The sequence below is a fragment of the Coturnix japonica genome, chromosome 2 (genome assembly GCF_054131305.1).
Source record: "Coturnix japonica strain WE chromosome 2, WE-NBRP24, whole genome shotgun sequence".
Taxonomy (NCBI): domain Eukaryota; kingdom Metazoa; phylum Chordata; class Aves; order Galliformes; family Phasianidae; genus Coturnix; species Coturnix japonica.
This window is the reverse complement of record NC_140664.1, coordinates 38,504,231-38,532,021: the sequence shown is the minus strand read 5'-3', so window position 1 is coordinate 38,532,021 and position 27,791 is coordinate 38,504,231. Positions and strand designations below refer to the sequence as shown.

General features: G+C 36.0%; 1 protein-coding gene across 3 annotated transcripts in view; it reads left to right on the top strand.

Moving 5' to 3' along the window:
- The window catches only part of ASXL3 (ASXL transcriptional regulator 3), a 131,508-nt gene that overhangs the window by 91,438 nt on the left and 12,279 nt on the right, over positions 1-27,791 (top strand). For all 3 annotated transcript variants that reach the window (XM_085537410.1, XM_085537411.1, XM_015855547.3), the window contains 3 exons: positions 3,884-4,047; positions 23,031-23,127; positions 23,629-23,734. In XM_085537410.1, coding sequence (XP_085393536.1) covers positions 3,884-4,047; positions 23,031-23,127; positions 23,629-23,734 — 367 coding nt within the window. The remainder of the gene's footprint in view (positions 1-3,883; positions 4,048-23,030; positions 23,128-23,628; positions 23,735-27,791) is intronic.

Genomic DNA, 27,791 nt, shown 5'->3' with positions numbered 1-27,791 from the left:
TGAGGTGGTAGATACAGTTTCTGTTTATTCTTTTTGTTTGTTTGTTTGTTTTCCATGTTATTCAGAAAGTTTCATGGATGTTGATCTGTAATTAATGAAGAATTTTCTCTGAAGAGATGCTAAGAGTAAATTCCCACTAGCTCCATGTGATGGGGAAAATTTTTCTGCACTGCATGAAACATAATTGGAAATGTTCCCTAAGGAACAGAAAAAGTACTATTCACTAAGACTCTTGTCTTGTATAAAGTAAAGTAGAATAATTACATAACCATTTCTTTACAGAAGACCTTTTGCATTCAGCAGACTGCTGAATCATTTAGAGAAGATTTTTGCAATGTGACCACATTGGAAATGTTTGCAAATAAGCTTTTCATAGTGGTTGAATAATCACAAAAATTATTTAATGTCTGTTTTTGTGGTTATAGGATTGTTTTTCTTTATGAATGGCCTCATCTATTTTCTTATATAACAATAGTGCAAAATAACTTGAAGATACTTTTCCTGCGTAGTATTATAGGTTGCTTGTTAGATATACTGTTACCTGTTTCTGGTGAGCTTTTTCACAGAACAGCCTCCCAGGAAATTGCACTTTGATTTCATGTATAATCTTCTGGCAGAATATTTATTGATCTGAGATGGCTGTGTAGTGTCTATGTTGATCAAATGGTGTTATTCAAAACTGATAATACTCCTTCAGGATTACAGTTTTTGCTGTGCAAAGATATATTCAGTTTCCGATGATTTCCTCTAACTTTTCTCTAGCTGTGAGACTGAGATGTGATTTGGTGCATACATTCGTCCCTATCCCTAGATAATTCATCAAAATGGTCTCTGGTACCAAATATAGAATGAATTCATTTTTTTTGTAGCTTTCAGAATAATTCTACAGCCCTTTGAGGTGCAGGCCTTGGAATGTGGGAAATATTGTATAGAGTTTTCTGTGGTTCTGTCCCTCTATTTTGACTCTCATACTTTGATGTAGAAACATGCATTTTCCACCTTTTTCATAGGTAATGCTTTATGTTGAAGGCTAATCTTTTCCAAGGGTGTAAGTTTGTCTTTCTCTCGCATCCTCCAGGTTCTATTTCTGATCTGTCCAGAGGTGCCCCTAAACTTTGGCAGCAGCTACATAAGGATTCAAAATGTCTTTTTTCTGTGGAAAAACAATATGAAAAACATTGACATTTGCTCTGTTATAAACTCCTGTCTCTCAGAGTTATGAGTAGCTATGCAGTAGAGATGTACAGTCCCTTCCCTTCCCTTCCCTTCCCTTCCCTTCCCTTCCCTTCCCTTCCCTTCCCTTCCCTTCCCTTCCCTTCCCTTCCCTTCCCTTCCCTTCCCTTCCCTTCCCTTCCCTTCCCTTCCCTTCCCTTCCCTTCCCTTCCCTTCCCTTCCCTTCCCTTCCCTTCCCTTCCCTTCCTTTCCCTTCCCTTCCCTTCCCTTCCTTGCCCTGCCCATGGCTGTGCTCACCACTCCCAGTGATCTAGTAGCCTACTATCCTAGGAGTAGTGTGCATGTTTTTTCCTCATGTTGATAAAGCAGCCATAGTAACCTGTAATGGTAATAGGTTAAATAATTGGAAAACGTGTAACTCAGGCACACAGAATTAGGCCTGAATTTCTGGTACTGTCTTGGTGACTTCTCACTATTAAATGTTGGATGTTACTGACTTTGCAATCATATCTTTTATTTTGGCTTGGACCACTTGTATGTGTATGGCTTTTCATAGAATATGACTGGGGAAAATGTTACTTCATTTTGGAGTTACTTAGAAGACAAGGACTTGTATGCTTTATTGATTAAAGAAAGGAGTTTATGTACAGGCATTACATTTGGATACATCATACTACTTGTGCTACACTTGGAGATTGTGTTCTTTATGCATTCATATTTTGTGGGTGGAACAGATGGTGAGGACAGTTTACTGTGATGCATTCATGAAAATGAGCCCTTCTTCCACACAATTGTATTTTATAACAGGGCATTCATTTGTTCATAGTGGAGATTTTGCTGTGCTGTAATACAGTATGTTAGAATTGAATTGGAAAAAGATATCTTGTGCTGAATGCAAAGTAATGCTTCTCTCATTCAGTTACTATTGTTTGCTAAAAAGCAAAAGGAAATTACAAGAATGTTTGTGGGAGGCTGTGACTGAAGGGGAGCTTGCAGAATTTACAAATCTATTGCAGTTTCTTTCATTTCCACATTTTGTGGGTGATGCTATAACCTTTCAGGTTAAATGATCATAGTCTTCCAAGAAATCTAAACCACAACTTTTTTATTACTGTTAACAATTTAACACTTTGTAGCATTTGAGAATTTCCTAATAATAACCCCAAATAGCCATATTCATAAAACATAAATTTTCTTAACAAATCAGTTATAATTCTTGCTACAAGGTCCTGTGCAAATGTCAAATGCCATCATTGATCATAGCAGTAGAATGACCTCTAAAATTGCTTTTTAAGAGATTCTTCAGGAGTTTATTCATAAATAAATTAAGGTCCCTCTTGTATCATTTCGGAAACATTTGCAAGTTCAACAGACCAAATCCTGGAGGACTTTCCTCTGAAGAGTTAGAAGTTTTTGATTTGTAGTGGCCATGTATGCTTTTCACTTCCTCCCTTTCTGTATTGTGCATCACAGTACATTAAGACTGGAAGGCAAAAAGGTTCACAGCAGTAGGGAGTGGCTTTGTCTAGTAATATTATCATAGAAATAAAAGCAAAGTTAGGACAGATGGGTCTTCCAGTGGTGACCTAGATTGTCCATTAGTCACAAGGCAAAATCAGCTATACATCTGTCATTCCTGACAGATATTTCTCTACGTATTCTTATTTTTTTTCCATTGATGAAGACTGAAATGCCTGTCTATGGATATAAGGAAAAGGTTCTTCACCAGAGGGTGGTTGGGCCCTGGAACAGGCTCCCCAGGGCAACGATCACGCCACTGAGCTTGCTGGAATTGAATAAGCACCTGGACAACATCCTCAGACATATGGTCTGATTTTTGGGTGGGGCTATATGGAGCCAGGAGTTGGATTCAGTAATTCTTATGGGTCCCTTCCAACTTAAGAGATTCTATGATTCTATGATAATCTAATGCCTTAGGTGGCTGGAAGCTTTGTATTACCTTGACAGTAATATTTATTACTGTGCAAGTGTTTAGGATTACTTCCTTTGCTCTACACTATGGGCAGTAAAAAGACATTTATGTCTGTACTCAGTTTTTTATATATTTTTCCTTTCCCCATGTATTGCTTGTCCTGTTTTTCCTTACAGACTGTGTTTTGTAGATTTCTGATAATTGTTGCTGTTGTCTTCTCTGTGTTGCTCATTTTAGATCGTAGGTTCTAACAAAAATTCTGGGAAATGCATGTTTTCAAACACTAAATTAACACTGTAAATATTTTCATCTCTGTGATAACTGTCTATTCACACAGGTAGTTTTTAGCAAGTCTGTGGAGTGAGTCAGGCAAACCATAGTGCACTGCAAATGCAGAGCACAGGCCCAAGAGAATCTCTCCATAATGATTGATTGGCATCAGCCTTTTGCTTGGAGATAGAATTATGTTGATGACATGACAGGAAAATTATCTGCTTCTGCTGAGTTGAGTTGATCTCTTGAGCTGAAAGTAAGAATGTGTCTGTTGTGCTGTTGACTGGAACATGAATCCTGTAAGATCTCAAGAAACAAATACAGGGAATATAAAATAAGCAGTTCGCAAAGAAAAGGCTGCTACCATCTGAGAGTACCATTTCTCTGGAGCTTTCTCTATTAAACTGATGAAAACTAAAAGCATAAAAAGAGGAATTGTTTTTATTCTCTTTCTTTATATGTGTTCGAAGTTATTTCTTGGTTGTTGTTTTTTTTTCTCTCCAGGACATTTGAAATGGACCAAAGCTGAGGATATTGACATAGAAACACCAGGATCTATTCTAGTGAACACCAACCTGAGGGCTTTAATAAATAAACACACCTTTGCTTCTTTACCTCAGCACTTTCAACAATACCTCCTGCTTTTGCTTCCAGAAGTAGACAGACAGGTAAGTAGCAACACACAATATTTCTTTCTGTACTTACTGAGACTATTTTTTAACAGTGTGTGCAGTGTGTTTTCATCTACGGACTTGGTTGCCAAGAAATTGTTCTAGAGAAGACTAAAAAGAGTATTTCCATACTTGAATTAGGTAAAACTGTGGTACATAGAATGAATGTAAAGTCTACCTCAGCACTGACCAGCTTCTGCAGATCTTCTGAACTTGTCAGATCTCTTAATTAGCGTTTTATCTATACTGTTGAAGACAAACTCGTCCACTTCAAGACAGTATTAGGAGCATCTCTGTTTTCATCTCTGATCTTCTAGTGTGGCAGCAATGCCCTTCTTGTTTTCTTCTCCACTTCCCTTTTACGCATGCTTATGTATACATCTACCCTATTTGGGTGCACTGGAGTCCATTCATTCATATGTTTGTAAGAAACATCTTGTCCAGTCTCACAGCTGTAGGCTTATACTGGTTATTAATCACTTGTCAGAGTTGAAGGATTTGAGAAGTAAAAACAGGGAAATAAAACACAACTTTGTGTGGTTTCCTGCAATGTTTAGTCCTTCGTGCATTTATTGTTTAGATTGCAGACTTCTTAGAACGAGAAGAAATCTTTCCAGCATGTCTAGCTTTTAAACAGGTCCAACACCAATTTCATTTACACGCTTGCCTGACTTCCATAGATGAACTGATCACAGTGGGGGGTACTCATGGATTTATTCAGACACATTCCTAAGCAACCTAACCAATTAGGGCACTGAATTTTTTTTTAGATGATCAGTATCTCACATCTTACTTATAAACCAGAGGATGCAGATGTCATAAACAATTGATTAAAACCTGAATCTTAAATCAGTAAGTTAAACGCCATGAATTCATTTCTTAAGCTGATACTGAGTAGTTTCTATCACACTTACGCAGGAGAAAGCAGTACAATATGACATAAAAGGGGAAAGAAAAAATCGTATTGATGTGCATTAACTCAACCTCTTACCAAATTAGTTACTGTGTACTATGGACTAAAGTAATGCACTTTGATATTTGAAAGAGAACATTAAAAAACATAGTCATAGGCAAAACAATATTAATGTATCTGTTCTTGAGCTTCTACAAGGCAACTAAAGCCAGTATTGACAAATCCTAATAATGTTTCTCCCTGCCATAAAGCAGGTTTTAATTTTGTGCCCAAGAAACATTTTACTGAGAGTTTAGAATTCTTTTCTCTTTCTAGTTAATTTACCAGTAAGGTTTCCTGTATTTGTATGTGTATATATATGTGTGTATGTGTCTGTGTTTATCTGCTAGGTAAAATCTTTTCTCTCCAACCATCAGAGATCCTGGTGTCTATACATTGCATTTCAAGCACAATGGGTTTACTCATAACCTTCTTACTTTAATTTAAAAAACAAAACAAAACAAAACAAAAACCAAACTGGAAGCTCTAGAACTGACATGTCATTTCCCTTCTTAATATATTTCTTACACCTGAGATTTTGGCAAGAAAATCAAGAGAATGAATTTAACCATACTCATTATTTAAAAGTAAACACGTTTCCTTTTAATCAGTGTTTTGGAAAATGTTCCATAGTATATATGGTACACACGTTATTTCAAGTGTCCAATGTTACATCCTTGAACACTATTGCTTCCCAAGATAGTTTGTCACAAAAAAAGAGTTGAGATGTTTACAGGTGTCCTTCTATCTTTGTTCTTTCTAGAGCATTCAGAGGATTTGTGCTGAATACCATGTTTAATATACATTTGGAAGGCCAAGGTCTTCATTCATCTCTTGAGGATTGATGAAAATGTTTGGCCTCCAGTTGTGATAGTCTGAGGATTGTTACCTGCTGGAGAGTAAAGTAGCAATGATCTATGCCAAGTTCTTACTTAGCAGAGGTCATAACAGAGAGAGAGTTGCATCCGAGCATGTGTTTTGTTTTTTTTTTCTATACCTAAAGAGCAGCATTCCCAGATACGGACTGATGAAACCAATTGAATTGATGCGTTTTTTATTCCTGTGGTAAATGGCAAACACCAGTGCAAGAGCTCAAGGATCTAGTGAGGGTGAGAGTAAATTCCAGTTAGGAAGTTCTGGTGAGAGCCTCTGATGCTCGTCGCTCTCACTGAGAATGGCAAAGGCTTTCAGTCTTCTTCCTTTATTTCTGCTTTCTAAATCAAATGGAACATCAGTCAAGCAAAAATTGAATAAAACTATACTTTGACTTAACTGTCTATCTTTGAGTGTTCAGTTTAGTTCTTTGGTGCTGTCCTTTTCTTGTGAGCGTTGCTACTTCTGCAGTTCGGGCCCCGATGGTTTTCCATTCTGTGTGCTGCTCTGCACTTGTTGGCTGCTCTCTTCCCCAGAAATAGCTGCATTTTTATGTTGTCATGTGGATATAGTATATGAAGTACTGTAATGAATGGTACGATAAAGATGTAATAGATTTATGCTATTTGTGTATATATAGTGATCTGTGACATAAATTACTAATGAAGTGCAATCTCATTTAGGCTTTATTACAGTTCCACATAGAAAAGTCCTATGATGAATGAGCCTTTGTCGTTTCTGTCATAAACACCATTTTTCTGGGCAGTATAACTCCTCCTTCCTAAATCGTACTGAGCTGAAACTTGTCATGCATATGTCAGTTTGAATAAGCATTTTTAGAAACCATTTCTTAAAGGAGTTGAGGTTTCCTTTTTATGTATGTGTTTTAGTTATAAATAAATAATATCTCTCTTAACCCTGGTTATTCTAATAAAAAAGTTAGGGGCCAGATTGGGAAATTCATAGGAAATTTCTTCTGTTTTTTTCTTTTGCTTCCAAGTTTTGCAGAAGAGTCTCGGAAGCCCTTTATGGCTACACAAAGCAGGGAGTTTTAGGAAAATTATGCCAGAATGGAAAGAGGATAAGAACAACTGTGCTGATGTTGGCCATGAGTTCTCACACTAAAAATTGAATTCAGTTTGTATATTTCTTTAAATTTTATTTCAGTAGCACTGAAGTCTGTGTATAATTCTCTCTACTCAAAATGCCTTTGAGAAAAATTCATCAGGTTGGCAGTCATGGTAGCAAGGCTTCACCAATGATTTTATTTACTTTCATTTGGGTTCTGAGTGAAGTAACATGAGGACATTGTTCACAGAAGCAACCATGAGCAGACTTGTATGATTGGTAGGCTGCTCCAAAATTTTGCATCATTGAATACTGGAAGCTACATGTCTGCAACTTTGACATTCAGGTGTTTATCCCTCCGTCAACCTAAATGGTCTCAAGAGCTCAAAAACATTAAAATTCAGCTGATACAGGAGACTTTTGGGGTATTAATTGTTTTATGAAACAAATTTAACGTTCTCTAATTGTTCTTGTCTTAATCATTCTACAATTTATAGGTAGTCGAGGTAGTTATTTAAATGCAGAACTCTAAACTTAACTGTTCTTTGAGAAAAGCCTCATAAATTGAAGTGCTCAAGGCGAGAATAGCCTCATACATGGAAGTGCTCAAGGCCAAGTTGGATGGGGCTTTTAGTAAGCTGGGCTAGTGGAAGGTGTCCCTGCCCGTGACAGGGGGGTTTGAACTGGCTGATCTTTAAGATCCTGTCCAAACCCAAACTATTCTATGGTTCTGTAAAATACTTAGGCTGCATACCATTGTCCAAATGCCTTTGAGTTGTTTCAGGTTTATAGTATGCCAACTCACTAAACAGAAAAACACAATTTACAAATCACAAGATGTTAAAATGGGTCAAAACACGCTGTAATCTCTGTGTTTCCAAATCAGTGAACTTCTGAATAATGACTGTCTCTTGGGTCAGTGCCGTGATAGCATCTTGTTGTGTCACAGTCAGCTCAAGTTCTGTTTTTCTCTCTTCACCTGCTCAGTATAACTTGATGCTGTCACATCCAAGTTGATTGTGGCACCTTGCAAAGGTTCCCTCTCACTTTGCATTGAAAAAATGCACAGGTCAATGTCATCTAGTGATGTTCTCTGTTCTATTTAAAATAGTTACAAGTAATTTGGGAGAAAGTTATATATAAAATATTTCAAAACCTCTTTGCTTTTGTATAGGTTAAATCGTCATAATATCATTCAAACAAAAGTAACATTGCACCCAAAAATGCTGCTGCTCCCAGTCACATCAGTGAGTTCTGCAGGGGAGAAGAATGAATACTCTAAAAAAGAAAAAAATCATACACTTGTAGAAGACATGGGGAGAAACCTGGTACATCCTATTCCAACAACTGAAGTTGTTTTTAGTCTTTATATTCAAAAGAATCTAATGTAGTTTTACTGTGTGAGATTTATATTAAAGAGAAGTTAAGCTTTATTTTCACATTTATTTCCTTGTAGAAGTAACCATTTTCCTATATGCTTTCTTAACTTCATCAGTGCATTAAGATGATATTTCCAGCATTTTCTTTCTGTTCAGAAATTAGTCCTGTGAGTGTTATTTCATCCCAGCTTTGCTTTACATCTCTTTGTAGAATTACAGGGTAGTAGTAGCTCAGTTGTTACCATTTCATGCTTCAGCTGCCTTTTTCTTCTAATGCCACAACCTTTTAGCTGTCCTTTTCAATTCTCTATCATCAGAAAACTCACTAGCTTTCAAATATTTATTATTATTTTCCTGTACATGTTTGAGTTCTACAGTGAAATTGTTTTAGGGTTATAACAGAAGCACTCAGTTCAGAGGAAAATGCTGAGGGAGAGGGTGAAATATAATGTATCTTTTGCACCTTAGTGTATTTAACAAGCTGTTATACTGATATACCTTTGTGAGCAGTAATTGAAGGTCATTTTCTGCCACATTTCTCCATGACATTTTTTCTTTGGCTTTATTGGTTAATGTGGATAGCACAGGATCATTGTAATCTGCTTTATTTGCACAACTTTGTAGAGTAGTTTAAATATAGCTATCTTATGGACTAAATGGATGGAGAGACTTCAAAACATATGAGCTGCCTTTTCAGTAGAGTTCCTGGTCTCCAATTTCAGATCTCTGCTAGAGAGCATCAAAGTTCAGAGAGGTTACTTCCCCAGCTGGCTCCTCTGTCCTTATGCTCCTTATGCTGCCAGTAAATTCATTTTCTTTTTTCTTTTTTTTTTTTTTTTCTTTTTCTTTTTTTCTCGCAAACACAGCTGTATGGATAAGTCTGCACAATTCACATTTATATATTAACAACAAACTTTACATGAAATGAAGACTGAAGGATATTAATTTAAAATCTCTGTTGGCTTTAACTACAGAAATATTCTTTTAGCCTCCCTAGTGCAGTCCAGTGGGGCTCACTGTAATTGCATTCTGATCTGGCTGTTCTGACAGAGGTTGTAATGGAATGCTTGCTCTCTTGTTTGCAGTCACCCTCTGAGGTCCTTCTCAGTATCAGCACTTTTACGTACCTAGAAGTTTTACATCTTTGATTCTCATGTTTTGTTGTTTTCTTTTCTCTGGAGGCTTGGTCACCGTATTTCAGAAGTGTGAACTGGAGTGTTGTTCTTTTTTTTTTTCCATCCTGCATCCGTGTTGTTGAAATGTATTCATTTCTGCAAGCTCTTTTCACACTTACAGCATTTCTCACCTTCATGAATGCCTAGTGCAGCAGTGTCAGCAGCTGCATTTGTCTGATACAGTGTTCGACTCAGTATAGCTAGTTAGGGCCCAGCAGTGGTACCGTGCCAGCTGGAAGCTTAAGGTCCAGGAGTCGTGGCTCTCTCTGCAATATCTTTCCACAAGTCCTTCTGGTTTGTGAGAGCCTTGGGCTCTTATGATTTCTTCAGAATTGAACTAGCGAAGCTTTTGTTCCCCTCTCCTTCCTTCCAAATTTTATCTAGCTTTTAGTGCTTAAAAAGGAGATTTTTGTGCAATACCAGGTCTGTTTACATTTATATAATTACTCGTACTTTAAAAAGAGAAAATAATTGATAAAACCACTCTCTTCCAGTGGGGAAACATTTACACAAATCCCCTTTTTAAAAGACATTCTGCTGGAGCTGTTATGAGAGTGTAACTAATATGTGGACATAAATGGTAACATTCATAGACACAAGGGACTAGCATACTTCAAATTATGTGGCTATTAAGGATGCACTGCATTAATGAAACATTTCAACTGCTCCTTCCTTACAAAATACTAATAAAGGGTAAGAGTTGGCCTACAGTGCCTCCAGTGTTGCCACTGTAGGGCTACACTGGAGCTAATATGGAGAACAAAATGTGCCTCCCAGAGGCTTACAGCGGGTTGGTAGATGGAGGTGCAGTGATAAGAGAGCAAACAGAATTGATCTATCCATGTTTCTGGTGCAATCACTGCCCCTCTTTTCACCCTTACTCTTTTCTATCCTCTTTTCTTCTTGTTGTTCTTCCCCCCCTTCCTTCTTCTCTCTCTCCCTTATTCTCAGTATCTCTATTTACTGATTTTACTTATATTTTCTTGATTTTTTTGCTTGCCATATCTTTTCATTTTTCCAGATTCATTATTTTCCTTAAATTGGTCATTTGATTTCTTGCATCTGAGCCCAACCAGATTGCACTGTATTGTCATTTTTGACAATACAGTGTATTGGAATGAATATAGCTATCCCACTTGTCTTCTTGATCTAGACAAGGTCTAAATTAACAAGTCACATTTCATTTTGAACATATGTTTGCAATTCTTCCAGTCTTACTTGGCATATTTCCTGCCTTAGTAAAGATCGAAGGTGTCTGTTTTCGTCTTTAAAAGAATCTTCTTCCTTCTCTCATCTTGTTGTCTGAAGCAATTATTCCTATGGTAGTAGATATTTTCTTTTTTCATCTTTAGATACATTATTTCTATGTTTAGTCTGGTTGTTTTTTAAAGGACTGAAGTAATATTTAGAATTACTTTTACCATCTGTCTTTGGAATCTGTCTTTCTATTTGCATTCCAGGGCAAACTGTCTGTGCTGTGTTGGTGGTCAGTTTGGAATGATGGAGTTTTACCTAAAAGAATCGATAATCTCATAATCAGGGCTAAATAAAATTTAGCCTTATTCTGCATCAGGTTATACTCTGCTGCTAAAAGGTGAGATGTGTGGAAGGAAGATTACACAGAGCAAACAGTAGCACTCAGAACTCATTGCATCAGAATTGCAATGAGTTGAGAGGCATAGCATAAGCAAGTATTTTTTCCATATTACCTACCTAAAATGTGAAGCTCATGTGACTGAATTTGTTGATCTGGGAGCAATTCATAAGTCAGATCCATCTATTGCTGTCTGCTGTATTCCTTTGTGTTGACTATATTTGTCTTATAATTATTGTATTTCTCAGATTTTATATTTTGTGGCCACAACAGAAAAAGGACCATGATAATTGCGTATTCTCAGAAGCAGTTTCCTTATTCTCCTACTTTTAACTCAGAATCTCATCCATTGTTTTTGGCTTTAGGTACATGGAGATTGAAGGATAGATTTTTCTTCGAAATGTGTGCATGTATTGTTGTGTTTGAGATGAGCCTCTAAGAGTTCCTTATCTTCAGGCAAAGAAACAGTTGCTGTCCTTTTGTGTCTGTGTTTTTGGCAAGTCCTGTTGGGTTTTTGTGTGTGTGTGTTTGGTTTTTTTAGACATTCTGTAGCTTCTATCTGTATTACTTCTTTCATATTCCTACCATCTGTGTCCACAAGACCTGAAAAGAGCATTTCATATTCAATTTGGTAATCAGCAACTCTTCTATTTATTCTCTCCCCCACTTTTTCTTTTCTTCCCATCTTCATTACCATACTGTGCCTTTCTCTGTGTATGTTTTTCTGTCCTTTTTTAGATATATCAAGCCATTTATGAAAGTTTGGTTCTCTTCAGGAAAGACAGACAGGGAAGACAAGAGGATTGGTTGCCCCCCTATTTAAAGGAGCAGTATATACATTTGGAGCTCTTTTATGGGATAGATTACAGTTTGATTGAGAACTCGTGGAGCAGGATCAGACGAGCGGCCAGTGGCATGGATGACATTGTGATGGGAGTGGGAGTTTGTTAGACCAAGTGATCTAACACAACCCTCATCAATGTATGTAAATATCTGGAGGAAGAATGTGACAGAACCAGAAACTGAAACACGGAATGCATAACTTGTTTACGCTGAAGGTGATGGAGTGTAGAAATCTTGCCCCAACATCTTTGAAAGGTCATGGAGATAACAAAGGTCCCTAGTGACTCATGTATGAAAATGTTACAACCATCTTCAAAAGAAGCCAAAAGAACCTGGTGTCTTCGTAGACAGGCAAGTTGTATATGTACCAGCAGTGCATCCTGGCAGTAATGGGTAGCTTTTCCTTTGCTAGTAGATCTCATTTTATGCCTGGCTTCTGTCTTGTAGAAGTTGGTGAACTTGAAATGTATTATGATGCTTTAATAGTACTGCCAGATTGATAGTTTACTTCAGCTGTCTTCATCTTTTCTGTTCGGGCAGATATTCTGAGACCTAATAATGTCACTAATGTTAACATTACATAGTTCTTGTTTGTGTTCCAGGCACTGTTTTCATGCCACTTCTGAGTGAAATATGAGTTATCTGTCTCATCTACTGATACTTCCTAAAGCTTAATGAACTCTTTATTTATTTATTTATTTATTGCTATTTTGCTTTTAGTACAAGGTTTAAAAGAGTTAATCTGATACCAAGGTGTTCTGTAGTGAGGCAGGTAGATGTTGAAATTTAATGGTGGTAGTGGAGCTTTGGTTTAGGAAAGCATACATAGTTTTCTACTGGAATTAAAGATGTGTGTTTTTTCATTGCTAGTTTCTAAATCGGATTATGTACAGCTCAACAGAATCATCTGATTGGTCAACCAGTTTTAAATAAATAAATTAATTAATTAATTAAATCTGTTCTTTAGATATATAATATTAAGTTATCATTTCATTTTGAATACTAAAATTAGCCAATTAACTCCTAAAGCTGTGGAAAGAGAAGTATGCAAAAATTTACAAGAACTGTATAAAAAAATTAAAATAAAATTCTCTGATTTTAGCTTTTTAATATACAAGACTCAGATTAAATATGAAGAGGAGCAAATTTAATAACAGTGGATTGCTGCATTTTATGAGTAAGCAACTGACCCATAGGAATCTTTTATGTATTAGAAGTTAGTACTGATTTTTTTGGGCAGATTTTATCAGATATAAATAGATGGTTGATGGATATATGTGAATAATGAGTGCACTTGCATCAAATGGACTGAAATATTTATGTGAAATAAAAATTCCCTTTTTTAGTTATATGCCACCTAGGCTAAACAGATACAGCAATCTTTCCTCTGACTGTTTTCCTAGTAATTGACTATTATGGTGTCTCTTGCAAAGCTTCATGATCTTTCCTTGTAATTATCAAGATCAGCTGAACCTCTAATTTTATCTGATGTTGCTACCATATGGTGCCAATCCCATATTGCTAACTGCAGAAAAATTTAGCTTCTTTACTTAACACTGAGTTGTGTAGCAGATACACTGTCATCAGAAATGCAACCATTGTTTAGCAGAGCTTACAGATTTTCTGTGACAAGTAAAGCTACTTTTACTTTTTTCTTACTCAAGTGTATTCACACTCATTCTCTATTACAGACTTGCCAACTGCTACAGCATCCATGTAGTTTGGTTCCATTTATCAGAGTCTCTTTGAATGGTATTTGTTTTTTAAGTAGAAAAATGACTTTTAAATAGGTAATGACATATGGAACAGTCAGCAATATTCTTTAGAAAATGGAGAAACGTTCTCAATGATTTCCATGCTAAAAGTACATGTCACTTCACTTAGAAGTATTTTTCAGATGTGTTAAATTTCAGTTCAGTAGCTGCCAACTATTATTTGACAGGGAAAGCTATAGCTGTGGAGATCTCCTTCATGTAGTTGGTCATTAGCTAAAGTACTGAGCAAGCAAATCTTATTTTATTATTATGTAGAATAAATGCAAGTTTTCTAGAAAACATTGCTACGTACAAAGCATATGAGTGTTTAATCCTACTCTGAAGACCTATAATGAACTCAGATCACTCCAGAAGTAGTGCCTCCTGTTTATTTCCATGGAAACTACTGCAAATACAAAAAAACACAATAACAGTCTTTGTTAGTGTTTTGTAGATAGAATTTGGTCTGTTTTTCAATACAGTCACCACCATTAGCTAATGCTAATAATAAACAAGAACTGTGTGAATCACTTGTAAAAATCTGCATGACGGTTGGGAACATTGGTTGTCTTTCACACCACTGTTGCCATTACTGAAACACACCACCCACTGCTTCACTATGCTCACATCCACTGTTTGGTTTCCATAAATGTTTAGCAAGCTTGAATGAATATCCATGAGTGCAGTTTTCTCAATTTTCTCCTCGTGGAGGAATTCAGTTAGACACCTTTGCTTCATAAGCATTTTCATGTCAGACACCATTCTGTCATATTGCCCTTCTGCTTCCATCTGTCTCACAGCAGCAAAAGATAATGGAATATTGACAGGAAGGTTCAGCCTCTTCTGCCGTACCACCAACATCCATCTCTGACTTTATGGGCAGCTGTAATAAAACATGAGGCATTACTTTTGCAATAGTGTTTTTATTTCCCAATTATATTTTCTGGCTTAATGAGAACTCTTTTCTACAGGGATACCTAACTTGGCCTCAAGAATAGAAGGTGTACAACCTGGCTTCTAATATGCATCCATTATCAACTGCTAGCTAAGGAGTTGATGATGGTTTGAGTATAGTTCCTAGCTATCATGAATGTGAGTGGCTGATATGAGGGTTTCTGTTTGAGAAAGACAAGTTCAGATAGCTACAGTGTGCAAGGCAAGCAGGGCCAGAGGACAGTGCTAAGAAGGTACAATGCTCCATGCCATGAAATCTGCTTGAGATGCTTACGAATCAAGTACATTCTAAGGTTTATATACAATTGAGGCAAAGCTAAGCCAATATCTTACAAAATCATGGTGTTTCTGAAAGCCATTCTGTTCAAATGACTTGTTTCTGTAACAGATCATTCACTGTGATCAGTAACTAGATTGCGCAGTGACTTGGTTAGAAGGGCATGAAGAGGTCTTGAAGGTAGTGTGAGGATTGACTTACACACATTCCTTTCACAAAGCAGGTTGATAAATGGTCAGAAGAGATAAGCATGCAAGAAAGCTTTTAGTTTTCTTTTTAATTCTGATGTAATAGGTGACAACTTGATATACCACCCTTTAGCTTTGTAAACTGGGACACTGTTACTAATTTATTTTTTCAGTTGTTTAGCATCTTTGATATCTTGGAACAGTAAATATGCATATAAAGCACAATTCCATCTCCTCTACACCAAGGAAGAATCAACAGTGTCTCTTTTCTTGATAGATATTGACTAGAAGAATTTTTGGCTGTCCAGTGATGGAGAACTCACAGTCTTTCAAGTGAAAGTCTAGTTTTACTATTAGAAATTTTTATCCTCTCTCTAACCAGAATCTTAAGGATTCTAACCATCTTACTTTTTGTTCAGTTCTACATATACCTAGAGCATGGAGATGACTGTGTTTACATTGCAATAGCCTTCAAGCCTGAAGACTGTAGACTGTGCACTATCTTCCTGTTTCCTTTTCTTGACATGCAGTGCTTGTTAATGCATTCTTTATAGCTTGAGGACCTTCAGCTTGTGATTGGCAACATTTCTCTAATCTGGAGTTTATACATGTTCTCAATTACAAATTCAATTCAAAATTGAATGTTTAACCCAGCTCAGATGGTAAGTAACATCAATTGGAGGATAACTGATTTCCATGTTTACACAATACTCTTCTTCATAACTTCCAGTGTGGTGCTCACCTTCTTTACAACTGTCTACCAAGGTTGAGTTATATTCAATTCATGATCACCCTGTGTTTTCATAAGCCACAAATCCTTATCTACAAAAGCATTGCATAGCCACTTAGTTTCTCCAATTTTGTATTTCTTTGCTTATGTATTTCTACAATAATGAGGACCTTTGCATTTACTGCTATTACAATACCCTACTTATCACCATTGTTTTCAGTTTTAAAATCTATCAAGACAGTTCTGAATTTCAGTTTACACTCAGTCCATCTCAGACTTACATCATTAGAGTATTTCTAACTTTTTAAAATCATGTCTCTGTAATAAAGCTTTCTAGTTGATAATAAGTGAACTGCAGTTAACTAAGAAAGGTTTTCTGAGTAGTTCTGCTGCCGCTTAATGGCAGTTTATATATCCTAGATTCCTTAAGAAAATGTCATGTGACACAATATTGTTAAGATACACAGCTTGTGCTATTTCTCTTCTATCATGAGGCCTTTTATGCTGCCAGAAAGAAAATAGATTGACTTGACATGATCTGTTGTTGATAAATCTGTGTTGGCTGTTGCTCAACTCGTATTAACATCCAGACAGTTTTTTATAGTCTGATATCTTGTGCTTTAAAGATTGCACATACTCTCTAGATCTTGCAAAGAGAGAGAGTAAGAAAGAGGTACTTAGCTATAGACTTTTTGTATTAATTTAGATGAGTTGTATGTATCATAGAATCATAGAATCCTTAGAGTTGGAAGGAACCTTTAAAAATCATTCAGTCGAATTCCCCTGCAATGAACAGGGGCAAACACAGCTTGATCATGTTGCCCTAGGCCTGATCCAGCCTTGGATACATTCCAACAAGTCTATGTCTCTCCTATACTGAGGACTCCACATTTGTATGCAGTACGTCAGGTGAAGTCTCACCAGCGCAAAGTAGAGGGGCAGGATCACCTCCCTCGCCCTGCTGGCCACGCTTCTTTCAATGCAGACCAAGATACAGTTCGCTTTCTGGGCTCTGAGGGCACATTACTGGGTCACATCCAGTTTCCCATTCAGAAGTACCCCGGGGTCTTTTATTGGCAGGGCTGTGCTCAATCCCTTTGTCCCCCAGCTCAATCAGTAGGGGATATTGCCTTGACCCACGTGCAAGACCTTGCACTTGAATTTATCAAACTTCTTGATAAATTCACTGCTCAAGCCTGCCTAGGTCCCTCTGGATGGCACCCAGTCCCTCTGGTGTGTCAACCACACCCTTCAGTTTGGTGTCATCAGCAAACCTGCTGAGGGTGCACTTGACCATAGATTACTAGATGTAATCTAGTACCAAGCTGCTTCTTCAAAAGAATGTAGGTCCCCTGTAGATTTTGTCTCATATTCACCCAGAATCAATCAATATGAATGATTTAGGACACCCTTGGACATTTCAAAAAAGAATGAGATATCTCTGTATAGGCTACAGAGATCTCCTGAAGTCCTTGGTCTGTAAGTGAATAGCTATGCTTATTGCTCTTTCTTCACTCAGGTGATACCTGTGTGCTGTATATGTAAAGCTAAATTATATGTTTCAACAAGTGTCACAGACCCACTTCAGTGTTCCATGGATTCTGAAATCTGACTTTTAACATTTCTGATGTAGATTCACAATAAGGCATTTAGGAGGCTGGTCCACCAAGCCAATCCAATTTGAATACAATTAAGTTTTCAGCTCCTTGCTTATTCAGGGCTGAGCTGTTATCCTTCTATTGATGGTATTTATTCTTTTAAGCACCTGGTATTAAGATGAATGCAATAAAAGGTGTTATGAGCATTAACTAAGTTCATGCATCCCTCCAGTTTTTGCACTGTGTTGCATGGTGAACTAACATTTTTTCATCATCTTCTTGCTACTAATGTGCTTACAGAATTATTTCTTTTAGAGACTGATATGTTTCTTGCCAACTGCATCTCATTTTGGCCCTTTGTAACCTGTCTACTGTGGTATTCTTGGTTAGTAACTTGAGCTAATTTTTGTTACTTGCAAGCTGCAAGATCAACAGTGGGTTTTTCACTAAAACAGTGTGTTCTCCTTATGCAGTCCCCATTGTTCCTTTTCAGGATGCTTTGCACTTGGTCAGTATTGTTTATTTAAAAAACTGTGAGGTTTCTCTAACACCATTTTTCACTTGCACAGAGTTCTAGATGTATTCTACCAACTAATTCTGGATTTGTGAAAATATGCCTAATTGGAACACATTTTTTTAGTCTACTGTCATTAGCATTTTCCTTCTTTTTCCAAACAAACTTTACTGTTTTATAGTACTATGAGTCATATGAATTACCAGATTTCCATTTTGCCCATTAAGTCAAAATGTTGATTGTCAACTAAATCTTCTTCCAAGTCCTCCTACGTATCATTTATAATTCTTGCATTAGTGTTCAACTGTTAGAGGCTGAGCTAAGTTTACCACTGCTATCATATTAGTTCCTTCTTTAACCTCCTTCTATAAATAAGCTTAGTCTTCACAATGATGCACAGTGCAGTATTTTATATCTAGTAGTTTATGTGTTTTGTTTTTTCTTTTTCCAGTCTTTCACATTGATTTATTTTGAAGTGTATCTCGCAAGTAGGCTTTAATAGTCATTCTTGCTCATATAATTGGGCCACATATATATAAAAACTGCAATAAGATGTAGAGGAAATGTCCACAGTGTCTTCACAGCATATTTCTTTTCTCTGTGAGGGCTCTTTTCTGTCTTTGCTTACCTATTGCCATATGTCTAAATATTCTCAAATATCACCTCATGGGAGAGGGTGCCAAAGCCATTCTGTCCATAACACCTATTCTACCATTCCCAATATATATCTGAGGATCTTCATCTGTTAAAAATGTGTGCATATTGACACTGTTTTTACATCTGTTCTAAAAATTCCAATAATTTTTTTAGCAGATTTGACAGTAATTTGTTTTATCATTTAGGGTTTCTGTGGAGCTACTGAGTATCCAGTACACTACATATTTCTGCTGACGTTGTCTTGGACTTCAGATTATTGGGAGGAGGGTGGTGTTTTGTGCTGTCTAGCATAGGTAGCAAATGCAGAGGAGAAATAATGGGAAGTAGATGTGGATAGAAAAATTACCCAGTTTCTTGGTATGTTTTTTACTTTTTAATGCTTTGTAATGTAAACAGATGTTGAGTTTTAGCAGATATGTTTTTGAGTTGGGTTATTTTTTGTTAGCTTTCAATTAAAAAGTGGAAATATTAAAGCCATTATGAATTCTGCATATAAATATTAGTTTTAAGACATAATTCTACCATTGTGCTTAGTTAGAATTTAAGGTTCAACAGAATAAGGCATAAAGTTTTCAAGAAATGTTTGTTATTCCAGGTCATTAACACACTCTCTCTGTTGGACGACATTTTTAAATAACATAAAACTTAATAGTGTATTTTAGAACTGCTCTTGGCATGTTTCTGCAAAGTCTAATTTAGACCTACTGCTTAATTGTACTGTTTGCTTGTCAGAGTATAGAGAAGTAAATACAGCCTTTGGCTTCAATAAATTTTGGCTTCTACTTTTTTTTTTTTTTTTTTTTTTTTTTGGCTAAAGTAAAAATATATTCTCTCAGTGAGATAAGACTTCAACAGAGGCAATGTTAATTAATCCTGTAGGAAGAATACCTGTTGGTCTTTCCAGGTTTAACAGAGCAGAAAAAAATGTTGGCCTGACTTCACACAACCAGTTTATTGAGGAAAGGACCAGAGCATCTGTGTTAGTATCATTGTTTCTTGTTGACAAGCATTTAATTCCCTGGTGTTTTGCTTTTATTTAGTAACTAGATTTACAGTTGTTAGTTCTGTGTCTGCTCAAACTTGTCTGGTTTTGGTTGCAGATTTTTTATTTCTTTTTCCGGCTTAGAATCTTTAAATGAATCAAAAATAGCTAAAAGGTTGGCCTTAATTTAATTGATGGGTTGGTTTTTTTCCCTTCATTTGGTAGTGAATCTAGCTTTCTTAAAACAATTTGAAAATTTCTGTCTCATTCATTTATTTCTTCAGCCATCGAGTTCCTTTAGGTTTGTTTGTTGTCAGCCCTTTCTCCTTGAGCTTTAACTGACTGAATGCATTCTTCCTATTCCAGTCTCAGCACAGGATTTCTTTGATCTCAAATTTCTGAGCACGTCACTGAGGACAGTCAACTCTGTATTTCCTGCTTTTTCTTTTTTCTTTTTTTTTTTTTCCCAAGAAGAAATTGTGTCTGCTTTGCATTAATTTGTTAACTTATGTGTTGATTTAAGGGGATTCCAAATCCTGTTGGATTTGCAAGTTTAGTCCTGTTACATTTAACTAGAATTCTCAGCTTCTTCGTTTTGAATTTATTTGGTATCTTTTGCCCTAAATTATGTCTACCAAGCCTATGTACTGATGTCTGCTTTCAACATTCCTCCATAGCATTTTAATCTGAAATGGTTATTTCATATTATGTTATAGAAGACCACTGGAAGCTTCTCCTCTAATTAATTATCGTTTTTCAACCTGTATCATTACATTATACATGATAGTTTTTTTCCTGTGGTTCTGTTTCTTTTTTCCTCCATAAGTACTTATTCCTTATTACTAACAACATTTTACCTGTGATCCTGCCAACATTTTATTTCAGTTAAGAAGTTCCAGCCTGTCTTTTTCTATTATGTGGTCTAGATAACCTTTCTGACATTTATCTTGATGTTTGCATTGCCTATTTCACCCCGTGTAAGATGCTATCACAAATATAGCACTTTTTGCAATTGTATTAGTTAATATACTGAAATATGTGATATCTCTTCCTATAAGTCTTGCTTCTCTCACACCCTTGTGAAAACAGTTACAATGAAGCTAATGCTATTCTTCTTACATTCATATGGTACTCTAACTTTGCAATCTTCTTAATGCTCTTGATTTATGCAGCCTAGTGAAATAGCTTGATGATACTTGGTTTAGTTTCTTGCCATCTAAAGGTTAATTGCTGCTGAAAATCAGCATTCTCCTTCAACCACGTGCAGTCCATTCCATCTTTTCATGAGATCTAATGATCATAGGACCTTAGAATAAGTTGCATCATCTTACTGGTTTAATAGAAAATTAGTGTATGTGAATTATTACTTTCCTATGCAATTTGTTGTTCTGACTCATAATACAAATGCACAGTTTACCACTAGCTGAGCAGAGGGGCTTCAGGAAGACCAGAGGTAACCTGCAGTTACACAAGGTTAAATTAAAATGTGTCTGTATTACCCTTACATGAAAAACAGTCAGAATTTGGGATGAAAATTGGAGTTTATTGATCTTTGGAGTAGAATGTACATTGATACAAGTGGGTGTCACTATTTCATCACCTTTAATGTTGAAGTTTAGGTAGCTTCAGCACCTCTCTTTAGAAAACAAAAAATTGTTTAGTAACTTTTGATTCCTGTCCTTCCTCTGTTATCACACTGATTTTATTTTCCTGATGCTTCTGCTGCACATTTCACCATTTCTTTCCAGTTTTTCTTCGGTTTTATCTTTAGTTGTAGCCACCCTGTAGTTAATGCTGTCCCACAGCTCACACTGTGTGAAGCGCAGAGGCATTATTTATCCACCTTAACTGACTCATGTCCTGTAACTTGTTGGCAAAACAGTGGCATATAAGAAGGCTGCTTTGGCAGGGAGGTTGGACTCAATTATCTCTCGAGGTCCCTTCCAACCTCTACAATTCTGTGATTCTGTGTGATTCTGTGATACAGCAGGAGATCACAGGCAGCAGCTCTGTATGTGTGTCCTGCTGAGGGGCACATTCACATAGGGTTTTCTGTCTGTAATCAAGTACATTTTGCATTGCCTGTTTCTTTTTTTACTACTATACATCTTTCTGTTTTACACATATGAGACTACTATGGAACAGTATGTGAGCTAGGCAATGAGTAAATTCTACCAGTCCTTATCCAACAAGTAGTCCAGACTTCATACCCATATTTCTCCAATTTAGAGATAAAGATGCAGTGCAAGACCACATCAAAGGCTTTTCAGAAGTCCAGGTAGATGATATCACTTGCTCTGCCTTTGTCACCTGATTGTAGAAGGCCATCAGATTGATCAGGCATGATCTGCCCTTGGTGAAGCCATGCTGGATGTCTCAAATCACATTATCAAAGGCTATTCAGAAAGCAAGGGCAGCGTGATCTGGGAAAGATAATGTTCAATGAGGGAAACATGCTTAAATATCCTGAAGTGTTTGTGGCACATCTACTTCTTTCTGACTCTGGTTTGGAACAGGTGCTGTGAGTTAAGGGAATTTTACATATCTGAAATATGCATTAATATACTGTTAATTTGGTGTCTTTCAGTACTAGATCACAAATGATGTTTTCAAGTATTAACCTGTTAGTAACTTAAAATGTAGAATGGCCTTTATTTATGAATTTGTGTTTGTAGTCTGCCTGTTGTCCTAGTAATTTGTTTTATTTAGTTTTTTCTGTTATTAAAATTATTTCAAATGCTTATTAGAATTCCCTCAGAAGTCAAATATATCCTCAGAAACTGAAAATCAACTTGTATGATAAAAAAGATCAATATTTGGATTGATTTTTAAAACTATTCCAGAAAATATTGCAATTGATACTTTTAATGGTTTTATGTCATTGAATGGTTGACAGATGTAAGAAGTGGAATAATTATAATGTTGTTCCAGAGTTTTGATGCTTGTAAAATTAGATGAATACCTGTTTTAACTTATTTTTTAAGGTTACTCATCATCCACTTACATAGCTAACATGAATGTTCATAAAACTGAGAAACAGAGCAAAGTTCTTTTGTCATTATCTTTAATTGGTTTTGTACCATATTTCAGGAAGTTGCACAAGTACAATAATGATCTTGATTTCTGACTGTGCACCACAGTTCCAGACATCTAAGGCTCAAGATAGAGAGCTGTGATTGAAACAAGTCAGTTGTAAACTCAGTTATCATTGGTAATAGTGAAGACTGATTACAGCTGAAGAGAGCACACTGATGTAGGATTAGTCCATTTGTTCTTACAGTAACTATAACGAAAAACATGTTTTAGTAGTCGTAGATTGTTTCCTTTGTTATTTCCACTTTCTATCCATCCCAGCTTCCCTTAATTGGAATTCCTCTTCTATGTAATCTTAGTTGACCCTATTTCTGACAGTATCTCTTGCTACCATTGGCTTATTTTCTAGATGGGAAGTGATGGAGTTTTGCGCCTCAGTAGTTCTGCTCTAAACAATGAATTCTTCGCATATGCAGCACAAGGGTGGAAACAACGATTGGCTGAAGGTAACTCTTTATTTGCTCTCAGATTTACCAAAGATTAATTATTTTCAAGAGACAAGCCACCGTTTCTCCATTTGAGAAATACTTTTAAAAGGGAAAGTGAAATGCAATGGAAATTTAGGGAAATGAACATTATAAATATATAATAAATATAATATTATATATAATAAATATATATAAATCTACATTATCACAACTTGCTGTGATGTTTTTTCTGAGCATTAATAAGAAGAAAAAGACAAGACATTTTCATTACTGCCAAACCTTGAAAACATAAATGCATGTGACTAAATTCCACCAATACAGTTTCAAAATAGTTAACTTACATGGTAAAACCAGTCTTGCTACTTCACACTCACTTTTGTTTTTCAGTGTATTCATTGGAGATTGTTGGCTGACTGTATCAGAAATCACTGTACATTATCTGTGTAGCTGTAATTTATAATTATATGTGAAACTAATTATCCGCAACTTTTATTCCACATATTAGTATTTGTTTTCTAGGAGAATTTACTCCAGAAATGCAGTTGCGCATCAGACAAGAGATGGAAAAAGAAAAGAAAACAGAGCCTTGGAAAGAAAAATTCTTTGAAAGGTTTTATGGTGAAAAGTAAGTATTGAAGCAAATAAAAGCTTTTATTATTTTTTTTTTTTTTCTTTTTTCCATTTTCTTTTAGGAGCAAATGAAAATATAATTCTCTGCTTCACATAGCACAGTCATATGCTGTAAAACTTAATAAAGTGGTTATCAAAGGCATCATTCCCTGATATAAGAAGTTGTGTGTAGAATTATGGTGGCACGTCTACACTTGCATTACAATTACATTTTTTAAGGTTTGTAACTCATCCATAAAAATTCATTTCAAGGAAGGCTTAAGACACAAGGCTCAGGCATGTGAGTATTTTTTAATTATCTTTTAAAAGATGAGATTAGGTCTGTTCTCCCTGCAAAATATAAATACAGCTTCTTCAGACTAGAAGACTAGTAGAAATGTTTCTTTGTTTTTTAAGCCCTTTCATTTTTTCTGTTAGTTGTAATTTTTTTTAATCAAATAATTCTTCTTAGTGTTTGACAGAGATGGCCTTTCCTGCAGAATGTACAGCAGAAGGAATACTGGACAGTCATATGAAAATGACGTCTAATTTTAGAAGTGAGATGTGCAGAATAAATAGATGCCCATAATTGGCTAAAATGAATTAGATGTTATTGCTCCAGGTGCTCCACTGCGCAGTCAGCATGATTTGATTGAAGCAGAGATGGCATTCTGCAGAAGCGTAACATTTAGTCCTTAATTCTGCATAAAGAATCAGAATTTCAAAGAGATTCACATCTTTTTAAAATTATAAAATCTTCCTTTTGAAATTTGTTTTTAAAAAGTTAATCTGTCCATCCCTTAAATCAGACTTCAATTTGAAACACCTATTAAAAATCTTAATCATAATAAAATAATTTAAAGCTACTATTTTTTTTATTTTCATATATGAATAAATGGAATTTATAAATTACACATAGTAGCCAAAATGTGCCAAAGGAACTTCACATGAGATTTCTTAGCTTTATTATTAGATGCTCTTTGCTTGAGAAATCTGAGGCACCGGAAAACCTGAGTATGAGTGGTTGACTTAAAGATGAGGCATTTAACTGAAATGCTTCTGTAGTAACACTGCTACTTCTCACAATCCAGCGCTTTGGCCTATTAGGAAACATGGTGAAAACATGGAGGGAAACAGTTATATTTTAATATTTTATTTTTCAAACCTTTCTAGGTGCTTCCTCCAAGTGTGAATACAATGTCATCTTTAAAAACTACACAATGTTATCTTTAAAAATAATGAAGATTCTAGGTCTTAACACTGAGATTTCATTACTGTAAAGTGCTTCATTTCTTAAAAGTTTTGAGACCTCGATTTATTGATTCATGTAGTATCAGTAAGTATTTATTAGGTTTTTAGGTAAGGGCTTTTCATTATGTGTATCAAGACAAGTCAGTTACCGTCTCCTTATGAAGGAAAAGGCTGTGTAATGTATTAACAAAGGACCTTCCACAGTTAGAAGTTTAGTAAGAGCAAAGTTCTATTTGAAGACTGTTGTGAAGACAAGACACAAATAACTGTCATATGCACAGACAATGATACTCTGAATTTTACAGAGCCAGCAGTCCTGCTGTGCCTGCTGAATGCTGGACACTGTAATGGTTGGCAGATAATTACTCAGTCTGCAGTGATATGTGTCACTTGGGAAGATAGGTTCCTGACATCAGCATTGTTATGCAAAATGTCATATTGCACATAATTCCCCTTTCTGACTAGAGCATTGAATGTGTTTCCCCCTGCCCTTTCTCCGACTTACATTATTTGACTCTCATGCTTCTTCTTGGTTAATATGTAGGCAGCTTCTACTTCTTTGCTGCTTGGCCAGTAGTAATTATTCTTCCCATTATTTACTGTCTCTTTGGTAACTTTCTGCTGCTTTCACCTTGTAACAGTTCTCTTGCCTTTTTTTGACTTTGTAAACTTGGTTCAAATATAATTGGGCTTCATCTATTTTCAGTCATGTTGATTCAACTGAAGTAGCAGATTTTTGAAACTTCCTGAGCTATTTCTCAGATTACTCGTCTCTCTTGCAGCCTAACTTACTTTCCAATCAATCTGGAATCTTGCTCTGACTTCAGCTAATTTGATCTTTAAATATTCCATAGCTTATTAAATTTTCACCTCATACCTAGAGGAGGATCATTAATAGATGCAGAGACTTTGGAAAACAGTTTTACATGGCATTCAATGGCTCTAGAGTGCTTCTTTCATGTAGGCTCTGTGCATTATGATTTTTTTGTGTGTGTTTATCTCTCTGCCCAGACTGTTTATCATGGGACTGCCAGTTGTAGTTTACTTCCATCAATTTATGCTCTCATTCCATTTTCTCGTGACTGTTGATTTTCCTCTCATGGACTTACTTTAAAAAACAGAAACTTCATTCTGCAGTCATTTGTCCAGGATTAGCTGATATTGCCAGAAATTTGTATTCTGGTTTACGTCCCTAGGACTACAAGTGCTATGTTCTGTTGTCTCAATATACAATTTCCTTTCCCAGTCTTGAGTGTGATACCTGTCAGGATAGTGCTGCCAGCTCATTGAATCAAAGGTTTAATTTTGGGCAGACCTCTTCTAAATATTATTCCTGATTTAAAAACCTTCATTAATTTTCTTTAATTTTCTGTAGTACTACTTATCACAACACTGGAGTATCAGCATCTGTATATCCTTGAGTAGCTGTTTGTGTATTTTACTGCTTGATAACTGTCTGCTTTTACTTTATCAAGTGAATCCTGTTCTTATCAGCAATTTCAGTAATGGCTGTTCTTGTATTTCTCTACTCTTTTACAAAGTTTGAGTGTCTGTTTCTCTAAGGAGGAAGACAGATCAGCTGTTTATCTTGCAATCTGGGATTGCCTTAAACATCCTGACCTTGAGCCTTCTTCTTTTGAAAGTATTTTTTCCTTCACAGCAATATCTTCTTCAAAATAGTGATATTTCCAGTACTGCATAAAACTGATTGAGATTCAGTGTTTGTTCTGCTGACTTTAATCCTACATTCTTATTTTTCTATACTCCTTCCTTTTTGATATATTACTTGAGTGTATGTATTTGTGCAGTGCCCATGTGGCAGTTGCATTGACCTTTATTGTGTAGTTCATTCCTTTGCTGTCTTTTCATTCTCTAACTATAATTATCAGGCAATATCTTCTGTGATGTAAGCTAGCCAGAGAAAGAATAGCAGTGGCTCAGTTTTCTGTAATGCACTGTAATTTCCCCCTCTTTATTTTCAAATTTATACACCTATTCCCAGGTAAATTAAACTTTACTCACCTAAACTTAAAATCTAAGTTTAGACTGTATAGGGATTCTATAGTCTATATAGAAGAGAGACACATCTTCAGAAATGAATTCAATGTGGGGAATGCAAATTAGCTGTTCTGAATTGCTCTCTGCAGGATCCTCCCTCGGTGTGTTGATGGCACAGGGAGACTTTGTGCATATTAACTGACTAGCACTAGTCAATATTAATAACAACCCTGAGAGTGCTTTTTGGGTACCATTTCCAGGCTGTGGATTTTCTTTTATACACCAGTCAGCGTGAATAATGCATCCAATCAGTATTTTTTTTAAAGCATATTCACAGATTGCATCTTTTTATGTATTCCTTATGTTATTTCATATATATGGACCTTTGTGATCTCTATTTCTCTGGCTGCCCATTGGTATGTTCTCCTGCTTCCATAGTATTTGAATATTTTTCATGCTCGCTTATTGCCATATTGTTATTCAGTTACTTTGTTGGGGATTAAAATGAGAACAGAGATCAAACTCCTCTTGATCAGATTTTAAGACATGACAACTTTTTAAGTCCTCCAACCAGGCTTTTGTGTATTTTCTACTGTTGTCGAATCACTCAAGCACAAAGTTTGTTTGGATGATCTCACTGAAGGTGCTGAAGACCTGTTCTGCTGTCCATAGCAGGAAATGAGGATGTAAGAGTACAAATGTTTTTTTTAAAATAACCACTTTTTTCAGCCATTGAGTTTTCTTTTTATTTTATTCTTTTTCTTTCTGTTGAAGCAATAAAAAAGTATTAAAAGTGTGGTTTCAGGAACGAAGGTAAGTGGATC